Source organism: Rhineura floridana, chromosome 16 (assembly GCF_030035675.1).
Source record: "Rhineura floridana isolate rRhiFlo1 chromosome 16, rRhiFlo1.hap2, whole genome shotgun sequence".
Taxonomy (NCBI): Eukaryota; Metazoa; Chordata; class Lepidosauria; order Squamata; family Rhineuridae; genus Rhineura; species Rhineura floridana.
This window is the reverse complement of record NC_084495.1, coordinates 38,378,270-38,395,830: the sequence shown is the minus strand read 5'-3', so window position 1 is coordinate 38,395,830 and position 17,561 is coordinate 38,378,270. Positions and strand designations below refer to the sequence as shown.

The 17,561-nt window shown below is 53.4% G+C and overlaps 1 protein-coding gene across 6 annotated transcripts in view; it reads right to left on the bottom strand.

The window, feature by feature from the left end:
• The window catches only part of PHKA1 (phosphorylase kinase regulatory subunit alpha 1), a 37,380-nt gene that overhangs the window by 4,389 nt on the left and 15,430 nt on the right, over positions 1–17,561 (bottom strand). For 2 of the 6 annotated variants that reach the window (XM_061598945.1, XM_061598950.1), the window contains exons 11-29: positions 17,490–17,561; positions 16,446–16,553; positions 15,479–15,557; positions 14,620–14,754; positions 13,847–13,956; positions 12,881–13,025; positions 11,802–11,880; positions 11,374–11,549; positions 8,600–8,776; positions 8,014–8,102; positions 7,263–7,399; positions 5,732–5,888; positions 4,966–5,045; positions 4,049–4,127; positions 3,833–3,962; positions 3,358–3,459; positions 2,118–2,233; positions 1,365–1,403; positions 124–168 (exon numbers count right to left, since the gene is read on the bottom strand). The exon at positions 17,490–17,561 is cut by the window's right edge and continues 24 nt beyond it. In XM_061598945.1, coding sequence (XP_061454929.1) covers positions 124–168; positions 1,365–1,403; positions 2,118–2,233; positions 3,358–3,459; positions 3,833–3,962; positions 4,049–4,127; positions 4,966–5,045; positions 5,732–5,888; positions 7,263–7,399; positions 8,014–8,102; positions 8,600–8,776; positions 11,374–11,549; positions 11,802–11,880; positions 12,881–13,025; positions 13,847–13,956; positions 14,620–14,754; positions 15,479–15,557; positions 16,446–16,553; positions 17,490–17,561 — 2,055 coding nt within the window. The remainder of the gene's footprint in view (positions 1–123; positions 169–1,364; positions 1,404–2,117; positions 2,234–3,357; positions 3,460–3,832; positions 3,963–4,048; positions 4,128–4,965; positions 5,046–5,731; positions 5,889–7,262; positions 7,400–8,013; positions 8,103–8,599; positions 8,777–11,373; positions 11,550–11,801; positions 11,881–12,880; positions 13,026–13,846; positions 13,957–14,619; positions 14,755–15,478; positions 15,558–16,445; positions 16,554–17,489) is intronic. The other 4 variants (XM_061598949.1, XM_061598947.1, XM_061598946.1 and 1 more) reach the window with 4 other exon arrangements.

Genomic DNA, 17,561 nt, shown 5'->3' with positions numbered 1-17,561 from the left:
CAAGTAAAAGGGGGACACTCTTGGGAACAGCCAAGCTTCAATGTGCAGCCCTCCAAGAAGGGACAGACACACACACACACCATCACAGGATGTGCCTACCTGTTCTGCCCCCTTTTTGTTTACCTGGAAAAGTTCCATGCCGGCCTCTAAGGAGTGCAAACCGCCAGACTACAAACAGAGAGACAGTGCATGCATCAGACTCCGCTTGAAGGATCAGGCACCTTCAGGGGCACACTTAAAGCAGAGGGCCAGCGGGCAGACCTCCCAAAATGGTGGAATTAGAGCCAGTTTAGGACATGAAGCCCCTGCTCATGTTCTGTTAAAAGCAAAGCTGTGAGAAACGTTAACAAACACCCCTGTTAAGAAGGCAGCATTGGGGTGGGGGTGAGGAGGCATGTGTGAAGCCAGGGATGGTGCTGGAACTGGGTTCTAGACCCCTATTCCATCATGGGATCCCTTGGTGTCTGTGGGCAAGCCACTTCAGTTGCCCCTTCTGTAAAATGGGAACAAGATCGACTTTGCATGGGGCTGCAGCATGTGTGTGGGGGGGTAAGGCGTGGATTGCAAAACTTGCACATCAGAAGCGCTGCAGAGATTGTTAGAGGCAGCAGCGGCTCTGGTGCTCAGCCTGCTCCAGAGCAAGAGAACTCAGCCCTCTACCTTTATCCCATGAAGACACGGCTAAGAACTTGGCTGGGCCCACCCTTGGACTCTCCTAACAGCTGCAGTTCCTCCGCAGGAACCATCCTGCAGGAGCCAACACAGGTGAGGCACAGCCTTGGCCACCTCAAGAGGATGTGACAACGCCCAAACACGGCAAGGAAACCAGGATCTGCCAGCATGTCACGATGCGGGTGGAGAAGCCCAGAGATCCAATAGAGATTTACAGGTCCACCGTTATGTGCAGCACCTCCAGAGTCTGCTCAGAAATCCTGTCCTCTGGAAATGAGAGCAGCGGCTGAAAGTACGCAGAAAGGGTGATACTTCCTCTTTCACCTCCACCCCAGAAGCCTCATCATCTCCTGAGCCAGAAGCCAACAGACAGGCGGCCCCTGAGCAATGATGCCAAATCATCTTTGCAAAGCCCCATTTTAGACCTCATTGTTCTGTAGACCAGACCTAGTTCTTTGATACATCTCCTATATGCCTAATGACTGAAGAGGAAGAAGAAGAGGAGGAGGAGGTGCATTTGCAAAACAAATCTCCCTTCTGACTGACTAGTACAAAACAGGCTGCACAGAAGTGTGTGGGAGAGAATGCCAGCTTGCTGCTGCACCAGCTCACTCGCTCATTTGCTCATGCAGGCGCTTCCAAGAAGGGGCAGGGGGGACAGAATCAGCCAACATTTGAAACGGGGGGTTCACCTTAATCTCAGACTTAGACTGCCTACATTTATTCAGTTGCTGAAAGAGAAAAGAGGAGATAGACACACAGGAAATGAGATTAAGCCATAGTGCTACGGCTGCCCACTTCCCAAGATCCTCACTCGCTTGTGTGTGATGGTGGTGGCCAGACTGGCACAGGCAGCAGGGGCTCAGCATTTGGGGGGTTTGCCAGAGCGATCAGCACAATGGGAAAGTGCATTCACAAGATCCCTTTGGAATGCAAGAGACTTGGGCAACTGCCTGGTTGGGTGAGATGCAATGCCAGGGCACACCTACATTTCTACAGTCAGTTTCCAATCAACATCCAAGTGGAGAGATTTGCAGTGGCATCTGCCTTCATCCATGGAGTCCCCAGTAAAGTCTATACTGTCTTCACCGCAAGTGATGCCACTCAGTTTCCTGCATGCCAACCCTGTACCCCCTGAGAGAGGTGCAGACTTACCTGCCTACCTACCTACAAGTGGGCACAGCTCATGCTGCTGGCTCTCTGTCCTTTGCAAAACTGCATGACTGTTCACATGGAGAAATGTTGCTCATAATTTTACAAGAACCGCCCCCCAAACAAGGAGCAAAATCAGAGACAGAAATAATGAGTGGCGAGAAGGAGGAGAAACCAGAAGCCCCCCAAACTGTGCAGTCTCCTCCCCCCCCACTAAATGGAAAGAGGAAGAGTGGTCCCAGGCACCCACCCACGGGCCAAGCCGAACAGCTTGAGTGCAGAATCAGCCCCACCTGTTTGATCTCACTCTTGAGGCGGACAATCCCGGCACGCTCTGTTTTTGTCGCTCCAACAGCGCCAATTGCACGGATGGAAACGGCCGGGGTCATGGTTGAAGCCATGCTGCGTACTGGAGGGAGAGGGAGAGGTGCTGTCATATGAACATCAGAAAAGCCCTGCAGCAGCTGGATCAGGCCAAAGGGGACCCACCTAGCCCAGCGTCCCGCTCTCAGTGGCCAGCCAGAAGGGAAGCCCAAAAGCAGGACCTGAGCACCACATCAGCGCTCTCTCCTCCTGTAGTTCCTGGCAACTGGTGTTCAGGAGCGTGCTGTCTCTGACTGTGCAGGTAGTTGGAGACTCCAGAACTTCACCTGCCTTTGCTCTGAGAGGCCCTGTGCTCCAAGAGGTATTCCTTCCATCCAAGCAGAAGGTCCACCCAAAATAGACCCCACCACATGCCCCCCTGAACCTGATGGTGTAGGCCAGGCAGGAAATTGAATAAATAACCACCACCACCCCTTTGTCCCCGAGTGTCCCCCAACCCAAAGCCCTGAAGGGCCATTTCCATGCAACCAAGGGCCAAGCCCAGCTGACAAAATGGCTTAGGAAAGCAGTCCCTGCGAACAGCCATATGTAGGGAAAAGCGACCACCAGAATGGAGCTTCTCAGGGGACAATCCCACAGGCAGGGGCTTGGGAATATGAAGCAGAAGGCATGCTCAATCTCCCCCCCATACACATACCCCTTGTTGGGGAAGCTCATTAAAGGAGAAGGTTAAGCATCTCTAGATGACTCGAGTGCACCTGAGGGGAACAGAGGGCCAAGGAGGGCTAGTGTAATTCATTCTCTGCCAGCAGGAAAAGAGTAAAATGCAACCAGGCTGACTGCCATTAAAGCTTTGGGGGAGGGGCTTGGAGGGTAAATGACTGGCAACACTGTCAGTTATGTAGGATACCAATGGCCGTCAGTGGCTCTTAGCCAGAATGGCTACCTTGAACCTGCCCTGGGGAGCACAAGCAGGAGAGGCCCATCGCTTTCATGCTCCGCTTGCGGGCTTCCCAGAGGCATCAGTTTGGCCGCCACTGGAAGCAGGTGCTGGACTGGAAAGGCCCATGGCCTGAGGCAGCCACAGGGCTCTTCTCTCACTCTCACGAGAGTGGAGGGAGCGTGAAGCCAAAGGCTGATCTCAGCCACAGAAAGCATCCTCCAGACCAGTCTCTGCTTGCCCCGTGCCCAGAGGGCCGCCAGGCTCACCACTCCGTTCCACTCCAAATTCTTTGCCGCTGAGGATGTGGTGCAGGAGTCTCTTCATTTCGGAAGGGCTGAGATTCATCAGACTCTCAGTAGCTTCCTCGGCTGAAGGAGGAGAGAGGAGGTGGGCAACTTCCCTCTTCCCAATTTCACTGTTACAATCAACACCCATGGGAGAGGCTCCAGCAAAAAGGGGTCTGTCTGTGGCTCTCCAGGGCACAGAAGGCCACAGAAGCAGAGCCCTCACCCTGGGCCTTGTGCCACACCCATGTGGATCACCCACAGCTGCTTTGCAGCATTCCTGACATCTGGAATCAGTACAGGGTCCAAAGATGCCTTCTCCGGAGAGACACAGTAAGGGCCGCTTCCTCCCGGGGGCTAGTCAGGGCTGCACCGGGGCTAGACCAAGGAGGGGCCCGGGATGGACACAGCCAGCTGATGTAGCAGCACAGGACCACCTGGCTACAAATCCACATACCTGAGCAAGACAGTGACTGTGCCAGCTCCGTCGCCATCACCTGGATGATGAGGCCGATACGCAGGCGGAACATCTCCGCAAAGAGAGCAGGCTGAGTCCGGATGTACATGGCTAGGTAAACCATGATCTCCTGCAGAGAGGGGGGGGGGAAAGGCTGACCACAGATCCAGCCTCCGAGCATCCTTGATGGGGAGGCAACAGGGGTCCAGCTCTCACCTGCGTCAGGATGGAGACAGTCATGTTCTTCTCGCTAGCTTCGTCTATCAGGTGGGTGAGTTCCTCATACGGCAGCGGACTGCGGAGGCAGCAGCAGCAGCGGCATGAGATGTGAAGGCGCCCTCGTCCCCAAAGGCTTCTAGACTTGCTAAGCATTAACCCCAACTCTACAGCCCCCACAAAATGCCGTGCTGCAATGCAGACAGGATGACCTGCCTGCCTCATCATCACACCTCTTCCCCCACCCGGAAGAACCGCCTCGCCACTCTGGAATCAGTGCAGAGAATATTCCATCAGGCACTTTCCTCGTGCGCAAGTTCAAAATCCAATATCCATGCCCTTTTAAAAAAACAAATTTCTTGGGAATTATAATTTTGCCAGGGTCAGGGGGAATTACAGAGTTCATGCAGTTATGCAGATCAGGCAGACATTCTGTGTACGCAATTTGGGTTCCCAGAATGCAACATTTGGCCTTTTTCATGCCACACAAACACATCCATCTCTGTGTCCCCTCCATGCTTTCAAGTCTTAGTTAGGGAGAGGAGGCAAGTGTTTCACTGCTTCTTGGAGACACGGAAGAGGCCACCAGTCTGACTTCTCCTCAGCTGGGCATGTGGGCACTTTAGTGACCTCCTGGTAACGACGATGGGACAGAGACTTCACCCGCCACCCCCACCTGCCCCAGACAAAAGCGATGCTCATAGAGGATGCCCCAGAGAGAGGTTCCCCCAAACCTGGCCTCCGTCCTCTCCAACAGCCAGGCTGGCACAGCCCAAAGATACTCTCCCCCAGCCAGCTCTCCTGGATGCCCTCCTGCATCCCTAAACCCACACAGCTGTGCCTGGCACACGGCTGCAGCGGACTGGAGTTGTGGCGCCCACGGCCTTCCAAGCAGCCCTCGCAGCCAGGGGACTCACTTGGAGATGGTCTTTTCACGAGGCTCCGGAGGAAGACCCACTGTCAGATGCTTCTGGTGCGAGAGCAAGTCAGTGCAGGCCTGCGCAGGGAAGCCTCCGTCAGACACACAGCCTGGACACTCTCTCCCCCCCCCCCGATTAATCATCCATACCCAACCCTGGAACCCCTTTTCATAGGGGGGGACATTTGTGTTCCCCCTGATGGTGCTGAGCTCCAACTCCCAGGCCTCTGACTACTGGGCCAAGCCGGTGGGGAGGGGCTGTCGCTCAGTGGCAGAGCATCTGCCTTGCATGCAGAAGGTCCTGCGCTTGGTCCCTGGTGGCATCTCCAGATAGGGCTGGGAAAGACCCTGCCTGAAACGCTGGACAGCCATTGCTGCCAGTCAGTGCAGACAATACTAAGCTAGGGATAAGCAGCTCCCTATGTGCGTATGGCTGCTGGGAAGGCTCCAGGCTCCATGTCCCCGGTTTTATCATCACCGTCGTCGTAGAAACAGTAACAAAGAAAGCCTGCTCCTCTTCCTTCTGTCCCATAATGATCAGGTGGGTTCTGAAACCAGTCTATCCGCTGCCAAAAGGTGGGATGCCCATTTGAGAGGGAGAAAACCCCTTTTCCTCCCGCCCTAGCAACCGTTCCCTAGCACCTGTTGCCACGACTCCTCCCCCTTTCCCAGCATTTCCTGGTCCCTGCCACCTGGTCCCAATGACCCTATTTAATCCACATCAGGGGGAGCGATTCTGGGCCCCTGCAGAAAGGAGCTATCACCTCATCAAGAGCTTCCACCTTCTTCTTTAGGATCCCAGAGATGTAGCGGATCAGGGCCCACTGGCGAGTCGCCCCAACTTTACCATACAGCTCCAGGAGAAGGTCGTTGACAGAGGCCCCCGTTTCACCATAGATCTCCGTGTCCCAGTCTGGACCCCTAAAATGCAGAGCCAGTGCGCCGGTCAGCAACAGGGATGCTCAAGTGCCTCCTGTGTCTGGCCCAGTGAGGCCCCCAGGCGACGCCTCAGCCCAGGCTGCAGTGAGCTGCTCCCTTCTGGCCTGCAGCTCGCTTCTCTGGGCAGGGAGGAGCAGGGTCACCTGCGGCCATCCAGATGGTGCTGGACTCCAACTGCCAGCAGCCAGCACAGCCCCAGTGCTCAGGGATGATGGCAGCTGCAGCCTCAGCAGCATCTGGAGGGGGAGGGGTGGCTTTGGGGCTACTTTGGGATATCATTAATGGACTTATTGGTAAGCTTTACACTCTCCTAATTTCTTTTGACATTTTTTTAAGTGAACAATTAAGTGTTGAATTTATGGTGTTGTAATGATATTATTTTATTTGGCCGATATTCAATACTAGTCCTACCTAGAAGTAGACCCACTGAAGTTAATATACATGACTAATTTAGGTTCATTCATGTTAATGTGTCTACTCTGAGTAGAACTTCGTTGAATACAGCCCTTTGTTTTATACCTGTATTTTTTACTCTTGTAATGTACCCTGGGACCTTGTGGTGAAGAGCTGGAAAGAAATCTAATAACATCAAATAAATAAAATTATTATTTCGCCTATCCATCATTTCGTACAAAAGGAAAGCTCAAGGTGATGTACAACCACTAAACTACATGCCAATACTAATACCCCAGACACTTCATTTAAAGACCATACCAAGCACTTAAAGTGTTGCTCCACAATAACCAGTCTGCAAACGAGATTCCCCCCTGCAAAAAAGAGTAAGTCACAAAAGACACACAGCCCTATCACCTGCCCAGATGCTTGAAGGAATAACAACATTTTCACCTGGTGCCAAAGAGGTGACTGTTGGCACCAGGTGAGCTCCCTTGGGCAGGTGCTATTATAAATTTTTATTATGTATTATGGTTATTGCACTATTCTATTTAGACTGTTTACTGCAAGACACTTTCTGCACAAACGTCTCTTTGGGAAATGCAACACATAAACAAACCGGCTCTGGAGAGCCACAGGCTCCTCACCCCTGACACTGAGCAACCTAAGATGGTGCCAATCACTGGCACAGGGAGTGGTGGACTGGGGTTGGCAGATCTTCCCAGAAAACGATGCCAGGTCACACCAGAAGCCCGGCGACATCTTCAAACAAACGTTGCCAACCTTTGGGGGACTTTGGGCACATTTGCAAACACCAACCTATTCCACTGGTTGCAGTGGAATGCCTCCTTAACGGCTAATTTCAGCATTGGGAAGGGACCCTGCAAGCGCTAGGAAAGGCACACGGCACTCCCTGCCTGAGGAGGTCCCAGGATTAAACGACTGGAAAGCAAGGGCTCCTACTTTAGGATGTAGAGCATGTAGAGACAGTTGGCCTGGTCCTGCAGGGTCTGACACGCGCGGAGCTGATCCACCAAAGCCCAGCAGTCCACGTTCCCATCTGCATCCTTTGGGAGGTTCACCTCAGCAGGGAGAGATGGCTTGTTGAGAAAAGAAGGCCAGACAAGCTTCAGGAAGGCCGCATCCATGCAGATATCTTGACACACCCTCCCCAGGGGACAGCAGGGTCACCAAGCCAGGCCCAATGCCAAAGGCACCACCTGGCGGAATTCTGCACAGCCCAGACCTCAACTAAGGCCAAAAGATTTAGAAAAGCTGCTTAGCTAGAGGAAGGAAGTCTGCCATCCCTGCCCCTACAGGGACAGACAGTCCTTCCACTCTGAGGGCTGTGAACACACCATACATTTAAATCCCAAAGAATCCTGGGAGCTGTAGTTTGCTAAGTGTGCTGGGAATTGCAGCTCTGAGAGAGGTACAGTTCCCAGGATTCTTTGTGGGAAGCCATGTGCTCCAAACGTAGCCTAGGCGAGCAGGAAGAGAACATATATATGCCACTCTGCACATTCGCAACAGCAACAGGCTGGGGAGGCCCCTCTAGAATCATAGAATCATAGAGTTGGAAGGGGCCTTGTAGGCCATCGAGTCCAACCCCCTGCTCACAGGAAATCCCTCTATGCCAAGGGACTCCTCTGCTCCGAGAACAGCACCTTTTCTGACAGAGGAGGAGACAGGCGGCACAGTCCAGGAACCTCACCTTGGTGTCCTGCTTGTGTGTCGAGCCCAGCAGGTGGACGGACTGCTGACACCACTGGAAAAGCTTGGAGGGAATGTACATGTCGACATCTGCAAGGGGGACAGAAAACTTTGGGCCCAGGGATTGCGGCATGTTGGATTTCACTCAAGCAAAGGCCCAGCTGAATCTTGGCACTGCTCAGTCCTGGTCTGACAAGCTTAGCAGCCATGACTGGGCAGGAGAGAGGGGGTTGACTTGGTCTCTTGGGAAGGGGGGAGTTCCCAGCACTGCACATGCCGCTGCTGTGCCACCCAAGGGCCCCCTCACTTAGGGCCAGGCAGAGAGCGGCCTGCGTCACATGCAGGGCCAGGGATGCCAATTCATTACCTGAGCCTTAACGAGACAACTGTGTTCAACACACTTGTGGAGACGCCAGGTACAGGCACAGAGAGGGATCCTGTAACTTTAAGAGTTGCACAGGAGGGGGGAGGGAGTCTGCCATGTGCACATTCTCCTATTACTGGAGTACTGGCACAGGTGGAAGGGCGAGGGTGGGAGGAAATGCAAAACAGCCTCTCACTTTGATATGCAGGAGGTTCACACTCACTCTCAACGTGCAGCTCTTTGGCCATGGACCGCAGAGACACGAGCTCCCGGGTGGTGTGCGCCGCGGCACGAAAACGTTGCAGACCCCCCTTCTGAGCGACGGGCGGGAGGTTGGCCTTGGGAGCTGTGTGCTGTAGAAGGTGATCTAAATACTGAGCTAGCTCATCGCAAATGTCAGCTGGAAGAGCAGGCAGGAGAGAGGGGGAGGCTGGTGTTACTTTGGTCCCACTGTTCCTAGAGGGGAGCCCACCCCCGGAGACATACAGCAAGTACTTACTTTACACATGCAGACTGGGCAGGCAAAGGCAGGCAGGCAGAGGAGAACTTCTGTCACCCCGTCTTTCAGTGCTGGGCATTTCTTATAATGCTTTTTACAGTGGAGCCATTTTCACACATGATGCTTAAAGTGGCTCTTGTTTCAAGGTAGCCTGAACAGTCGACGCTGTTCCAGTCCTTACTGACCTGGTGTATTCTGGAATGCCAGTGATGTATTTGCTCAGCTATTCCCACCCAGGCCTCTGCACTACGAGAGTTCTCATCTCCAGAGCAAGCCACAAAAGCCTTGAACTCTGGCACACAGAAATCCCACTGTGCAGCCATGAACACTGATCAGAAGCAGACGGAGCCACTATTACTGGGGGCTGACAGAATCTCCACTCTCCTCACTTTTACAGGCTGCAAAATGAGGGAAGACCAGAATCCACCACCAGCCATGCAGGGCAAGGAGGCTTCTACAGTGGCTGGCCAGGCAGGCTCCCAACGCTGGGAACAAGAGTCAGCACCTTGTTTCCACCACAGGGCAGCACAAGCGGCTGAAAGTCACATTCCTAGCAGGGGCAACAGAAGGCACATGCTGGCGAGCCCCAGAACGGCAAGCCACAAAGCCACTCGTTCCCTGGCAATGCTCCCTGCCCTTCTACAACACTCACCCCCCTCCCCAAAAAGCACTTACTCATCTTGGGTAACTGGAGCCAAATGAGGAGGCCACCTGCCGCAGCTAGGACAACAAGAGGCCCCCACCGCAGCCCGAGCAGGGCAGCCAGCCCCTGGAAGCACCAGAAGAACCGGCTCATGCACCACTCCAAGAACAGCTCTTGGCCTCCAGCACCACCATGCCATCAACAGCTGGAGCAGAGCAGAGCCCCGACTCAACGCCTGCACACAGCGCACCACCGTCAAGAGGTAGGTGAACACACACACACACACACACACACACACTGCAACCACGCAACCGCAGCACCAGCGTTCCGAGGTGGCAGGGAGGGAAGGTGTGATAAGAAGCTGGTTACAGGCACCGTTAATGGATGAAGAGGAGAGTTAAGGAGAAGGTTTGTGTAGGCAGAGGAGGGAGCCCCTGACCACAGCCGAGGGGGCCGGTCAGAGATGCCTAAGGAGAGCTCCAGAGGGGACAGAGAGACTTTCCCTTCCAGACTGGAGCAGACACATCTCCTAGCACAGCTGTCTGACTTGGCTGCCCTCCAGATGTTGTTGGACTCCAACTCCCATCAGCCCAGCTGCCAGCATGGCCAGTGGTCAGGGCTGATGGGAGCTGTAGTCTATCACATCTGGAGGGCACCAGGTTGGGGAAGGCTTTCCCAAAGGAGGCAAAAGGTCTCTTCTTCAGTGGTGGAAATGTAAGATAGCTGACAAGTTACACACCACTTTTCTTCAGGCAGGATGGAAAGGGAGAAGGAGAGGAAGACGCCTTAACCAAACTCCTGTGCTGATGAAGGAGCTTTAACGACACTAATTTATAGAACAACATCTGCATCTTTGTGAACACCACTCATTGGACACTCTGTTGCACTGCTCTTTCCATTCTGCCTGATGAAGAGTCCTGTGTCAAAACCTTCCCCATGCCTCTGTTGCCACTCCTGTAGGAGTCCCTGCCGTGCCTATCCTGGGGACTAAAATGGCAACAGATGCCTGTCCCTGGGGGTCCAGGGAGACAGGCCAGGAGCCAAGGTCTCCAACAGCTGCTTTGAATCAGGGCAGAGCTCAGAGCTAAAGTTGCCTGGGGGTGGAGGGTAGGGAGTGAAGCACACACAGATCTTTAGAAATCTGCCTCCATCCCGCCCCCCAACTTCGGCCTTGACAAAGTCTGTCACCTGGCCCACTCCTCAGTGAGCATCACAGTAGACAAGGCAGAACTCTGTGCAAGAGGGAACCTTTCTGCACTGCAAAAAGCTGTTAGCCAGGAAATGCTAATTGTAGCTTGTTCTTTTTACCTGCAGTGGCCAACAGTATTCCATTATCCTCCATATGTAACTACCTCACCTGGACCATTTGTTTTCCTTTCTGCTCTCAGTTTCCTTTTTAAAAAAAAAAAAATGAGTTGATTGCAAAAAAACCCCAAACCCATTATACTGTATTGCTTTGTTGAATGATAATAATGGTCCGAATGGAGGGGGGAACCACTATTATCTGAACAGTGAACTCATCCACGTTTGGAAAAAGGTCCCCAAGTCCCAAAGGAGCCTCACCACTGGTGTTCTACAAGAGCCGGACATTTTCCTGGCTGCCCTGTGAGGCTCCAAGGCTGTCCGTTTCCCAGCTCTGCAATTCTGTCCTGCTAACACCACAGAGGACAGGAGAGAGAGAAATCTGGAGAGGAGAGGTGGTGGTTACGGATCGGGCAGGAATAAGATGAGGGTTAAACAAAATGAGTAAGGCAGAGGTCAGAAGTCAGAGGGCTGTGGCATTATGGGCTGGATTAAGAAACTCCTAACCACAGCATACCCAGAGTGCAAGAAAGGGGACGACCCATCTCCTTACCATCTTCTGCCATTCGAAAGCCATGCAGCCAGTCCTCAGGGTCTAAATCACTGAAGCTGTCAAGGCTGAGCCCATAATCATCAGCATAGAGCTTACCCTCTGGGCCGGCGTCCATGAAACTGAGGTGGGTGCGACAGCACGTGGTGAGGAATTCAGATAACCTACCAGTCTGGATCCTGTGGCAGCAGGGAGGGACAGGAGATTATATATAATATATATATATGCGCAAGAACAAACCAATTAAGCCCAAGCAAAGGCCAGCCCATCTTTCCAGAGGCTTGAAATCTACACTCACACCCTCCCTGCCTCCTCCTGCTTTGTTCAGAAGTCATGGTGAAAACCCTCCCTTCGATATAGGATCCCACAGCCAGAGGCTGCCAACGGCCCTTCTCTCTCCTTTGGCCTTGAGTGGGCTCGCCACCACTCACCTTGCCCCTCCAAAATAGCCATCTTGCAGCTTCCGCAGCGTTGCCAAAACAGCCGGGTGGATGCTGGTGCCAGTTTCGTCTTTCAACGCAGAGAGAAAGAAAAACACGTAAAGAAGAGATGGCAACAGACTGGGGGGGCAAGGGAAGAGGCATGCCCACCTGTGACCCACAACAGTCCAAGTTTTCCATCTGCCTCCTTAGAGGAGACGGGGCAGGGGGAGAGAGAGAGAACAGGGGATTCACTCTCGTTACAAATTTTCTGCCCTGCTAATTAATACCTGGGCGCTGCCTCACACAAGTGGACACATCAATGCTGAGAAAGCAGTTTGCAAAAATACTAAATCTGTGCAGAATCCAGTGAAGTTCTGGGTGCCTCCCTTTAAGGAGGACCTTGAGCAGCTGAAGCGTGTCCACAGAGGGGGAACAAGGATGGTGAAAGGTTTGCAGAGCAAGTCCCTGTGTGGGATGGTTGACAGAGATTGGCAGGTGGGGCCAGGAGAAGAGAAGGCGGAGAGGAGACAGGACAGCTGCCTCCAAATATCTGAAGGGCTGCCACGTGAAAGCTCTCCGTTGCTCCAGAGGGCAGGACTAGAAACCCATGGGTGGAAGTTGCAGGAAAGCGGATTTCGGCTAAACGTTAGGGGAAACTTCCTCAGGGCAAGAGCTTGTTTGATGGTGGAACGCAGACCTGACTGGGAAGGTGGTGGGCTCTCTTTCATTAAGGTATTTAAGAAGAAAGCGGATGGCCACCTGAGAGAGAAGCTGTAGCTGCAGGGGCTGAACAGGGGGCTGAACTACATGGCCTCTGAGGTCCCATGTAACGCTGAAACCCTCCCACAGGGAACACAGGAAGCTGCCTTATACTGAGTCAGACCGCTGATCCCTCTAGGTCAGTATTGCCTGCACTGACTGGCAGGGGCTCCCCAACCTGACCTAGATGTGCCATTTGGGGTCGAACCCGAGACCGTCTGCATGCAAAGCAGATGCGCTGCCACTGAGCTACGATGTCCCTTCCACTAAAGGGGGGAGGGGAGGGCGCCACCACTCAGAAGCCCCTCCTCAGCAAGAAAGGGACCCACCGAGCATAGTATGAGAGATGGGGAAGGTGATGGTCGGTCGCCCTGTCATCCTCCAGCGGCTGCACAGGTACGAGAGGTCCGTCCGCAGCATCTCCACAATCATTGTGTTGTCGAGGGCCAGGTAGAACTGCTGCTGGTCGATGAACTGCAGGGGAGGGGAGCAGAGGCAGGTGAGAAAGAGCTCCGAGAAGAGGGGGGGCCACGAGGCAGGAGGGGAAAGTGGGGGAGGGGCAGAGAAGGGCAGCCACTCGGGAGCGGCCCTTTCAAGCCGCCATTTGGGAGCCTGTGACCAGCGCCCATCCGTGGTCAGGAAGGATGGGAGCTGTTCCCATCACCACCATCTGGAGGCCCAAAGGAGCCCCCTCCCTGCTTTAATACCCTCGAGCTCCACTCACAAATTAGGTGTCAAGGAAGTTTGGCCTCCACTTCTCATTCAAGCTTCCACGTGCAGTTAGAGAGCCTCATCACACCGGTTATGTTAGACAAATGCCACCTTCCTCAACATGGTGCCCTCCATACATCGTGGACCGCAACTCCCCTCACCCCTGACCACGCCGGCTGGGGCTGGAGGGAGCTGTCGCCCAGAGCATCTGGTGGGCGCCACGTTGCAGAAGTCTGCGGCAATGAACTGCAAGTATCTAAACATGATCTTACGTGCATGTCCTCTGTACCTTTTGAAGGCGAGAGCTTAATTACGTGCGGGGAAGAACGAGGAGCCGCCTAATTAGACAATCTGTCCCCTGCTCCTAGGAAGAAGCTCCAAGCCAACCCCTTTGCTTAAAACTGGCAGCCAGCACACAGCCCCACACCAGTAAACTCTGGGGCACTTTTCGATTTATTTTTCCTGTAAGGGCACGTTTGCTGCTGCTGCTGCTGCTCTTAACTCACAGCAGCCGTTGGGAGATTCTGAATGGCCACCTGTGCTACCGGCAGCCACAGGCCAACAGCACCTCATGCCCAGCCCACCTGTGGCGTGAAGGCGAAGATGTTGTTTCGGATGTCGTAGAACTTGGAGGTCCCAAGGACACCCATGTGCCGGAAGGGACGCCCACTCAGGCACATGCGCTTGTTACGACCTGCAGGGGATCAGGAGCAGAGATATGCATCAATGACACAGCGTGGAAGGCCAGAGGGCCTTGGAGAACTGGCCCTCTCCCTCAAGGGTTGCCCCTTTCTTCCAGAAATGAGAGCAGAGGGGTGGGGGGGAGAGAAGAGAATTTGAGGAAGGCAGGGAAAACTAAAACTCCCCCACCTCCCACAAAGTGATGTCCTGGAAAACTGTTCAGGAGAGATAAGACCCCAGATGACTGACTGACTGACTGACACACTCACACACACTCTGTCACTCACTCTGTCACTCATTCTCATTCTCTCTCTCTCTCTCTCTCTCACACACACACACACACACACACACACACACACACACACAGAGAGAGAGAGAGAGAGAGAAGGCAGTGATGGACAGTCTTCAAGGCTCCTGGCGCTAGACAGGCTGCATCTATCCATCTGATCCCAGAATGCACAGCTGGTTGCAGGCAGAGGTGGGGAGGAGGGGGGAAGAGGAAGACGCCAGGGGAGAAAAGAGACCCTACCCTAGCAGGTGGCCAAACATTACCCTTCCCCTGCCCCCCCAAAAAAGCCCAACCGCCCACAGCTGCAAGCCATTCCCCAGAATGTTGCTCGACTCTCTTCCACTGGAAGGCTGCACTGACGCCTCCACTCGCCCCCCAGGGGCTCACCTAGTCGGGCATAGATGTGGCTGAGGATTCTTGCTGGCTGCACGCGAATGGGCTGGACGTCTGCAACCGTCTCCACCACAATGCCCTCCTCCTGCAAGGTGGCCTTGATAGCATCCGTCTCGGCCAGGATGCACACTAGCAAGGATGAAGAGGGCAGGTCAGCTGCTGGGCAGGGAGGGCGTCAGAAGGGAGCAGCCAGCCTTCCTCCCCCACTGCCGGATGGGAAAGAAGAGCGGCAGCAGGGAAGATGAGCGTTCTCTCAGCCCCAGGAAGAAGGCAACGAGCACCAAGAGGTGGCAAGGCCTGCCCCACAAGACAGCCTGGAAAGAGAGGCGGGCAGCTGGCCGAAGGCACTGGCCCCGACCTGCCAAGCAGTGAGAAGGCTGGAATTTGGAGCCCTGCCCTGGGAAAGCGAATGTTAGAAGTAGCACTTAGACCAAGGCCACATTCACACCAGACCTTTATTTCACTTTAAACAGTCGTGGATTCCCCCAGAGACTCCTGGGAAGTGTAGTCTGTGGAGAGTTGCTAGGAGACCCCTAGAGCTACAGTTTTCCAGAGTGGTTAACCATCATTTCCTCCTCTCAGAACACTCTTGAGAATTGTAATACAAACACTCTTGAGAATTGTAGCCCTGTGAGGGGAACAGGAGTCTTCTAACAGCTTTCAGCCCCCTTCACAAACTACCTTTCCCAGGATTCTTTGGGGGAATAAAGGTGTGGTGTGAATGTGGCCCAAGAGAGCACCTCTCACCCCAAGGAAGTCCCCACGGAGAGTTCTACCCCTGCACGAGGGCTCAGTTCCCCCCCCCAAATGCCAGATGCAGAGAGTCTCCCTAACCTCAGCAGGCCTCGCTTACCCTGCACCACCACATCAGGCTTTGGGACTGTGGAGAACCTGCGGTTCAGAGGGTCAATTTCCCCTGGAGCCAGAAACCCCTGCAAGCAGAGAGAAGCAAGGGGGGGCCACATGAGAACAGTGGAAGAGTCCAGCTGCCGGGTCATGCCAAAGGGGGCCCATCTAGTCTAGTGTCCCCTATTCCCATGGTGGCCAGCCACTGGGAAGCCCATTATAGCAGAACACAAGGGCAACACCTGTGTCCCATTGTTGCTCCCCCCCAGAGTCTGACATTCCATGGCATACTACTCCTGAACATGGAGGCTCCACACAGCTGTCATGGCTACCGACCAGTGGCCTAATCCTCTTTTAGAGACATCGACATTCGTGGCCATCACCACATCCTGCAGCAGAAAACCCCATACATTAAATGTGCGCTGTGTGGCAATGACTTCCCTTTCTTATGTCTCTAGCATCTCTCACCATTCAGAGGTGGCCCCAAGTTCCAGAGAGGGGAGCCTCTTGTGTGGTAAGCCTGCCAACCGCAGGAAGGCCACTAACCAATGATGACTTGTGCTGGGCTGGGCTAAAGGAAGAGAAGGCATCCCTGGGCAATGAGGCTTCCCTGGGGCCCACCTCAGCCACAGAGCGGAATTGAAAAGCCACCTAGTCCAGGCCCCTGCTCACAAGATGCTCCCCAGCCACCCTCCCAATGGTTGCTGGAAACCACAAGTGGGGAGAGTTGCTGTTGCACTTAGATCCTGCTTAAGGACTTCCATCTGGGGCATCTGACTGGCCACTGTGAGAACAGGATGCTGGACTAGATGGGCCTCCTTTGGCCTGACCCAGCAACTGGGCTTTTCCTGTGTTCTGGTGCAAGAGGCACCTCCTGAGCAAGAGTTATGAATGACATGCACAAGTGAGCCAGACAGTAAAGCAACCTGGTGGGCTGAGGAGCCTACGCATGTTCCCAACAGCAAGTGTCTTACCTCTGCCATGAGACAGCCCAGAATGTAGAGGGACTGGCCCCACATCAGTGGCATCTTGCCCTGAGGCACACGGTCAACCATGTGAGGGTTGCCGTACTCCTCATCGACCTAGAAGACAAGACCGAAAAGATCAGAGGCCCTGGGAAGGGAACAGACAGTCACAGCTTCTTAAGCAACATTCATGTTGGGCTGTATCCAACTATGCCATACTCAAGAGTAGACCTATTGAAATCAGTGGACCTAAGTTAGTCATGTCCATTAATTTCAAAACAGGACTGATGTTGGATACAAGCAATTCAATATGAAATCATGCTTGGCAGCACCAGATACTACAGAGGAGGAACTAAGGGAAGGTTAAATTTCTGGAACTTCTTGGTTAAGGTCACTAACACACAATCATGAAAAATTCTCTTTGAACGGTTTTACTGCACTGCGGATTAACTACAGGATTACTTGCTGCGTTAACTCACTTAAAATGTCCAAACCAATAATGGAACTATGGGTACCAAAACAATGACCTCAGGATTAGGCACAGAGTGACGGGGGGGGGCACATTTCAGTGGTTGAGCTTAGATGCCAAATTGTCTTGGGATGGCCTGAGAAAGCACAGAAGGAAGTCGCCAAACACAGTCTCAACACTTCCAAATAAAAAAGCTTGAAGCTTCATAATAAAGGCAAGAACATGACAATTTGGGCTGTTGGCAGCACTTGAGAATCCACTTTCCAAAGCTGTGCCTTTAAAATAAATCTTATCTAAAAGTTTCCAGGAGTTAGCTGGACTCTAGAATATCTTCAGTCATCATTTCAACAGAACAGAAGGGAGCAAATAAGCAAGCCATTGAACTATATTAGATGATGAAAAAATGGATTTGAAATAACCTGCCAAATCTTTGGCTGCAGATCTTTAGTCGTTTTAACACAAGTTTTCCTGTTTTGCCTCTGTCGGGACAATAAGTTCAGGGGCAGGAAAATGGCACCTCCCTGCTGCCCCCCGTTTGTGCTGAGCTTCCTTCAGCCCTGGTGACCCACAGCCTGGCTGCTCACCTTCTCCATAGGGACACTGTACAGCTCTGGCACCAGCCGGACTCCGTTCCTCCCCTTGATGAGAACCCCTTC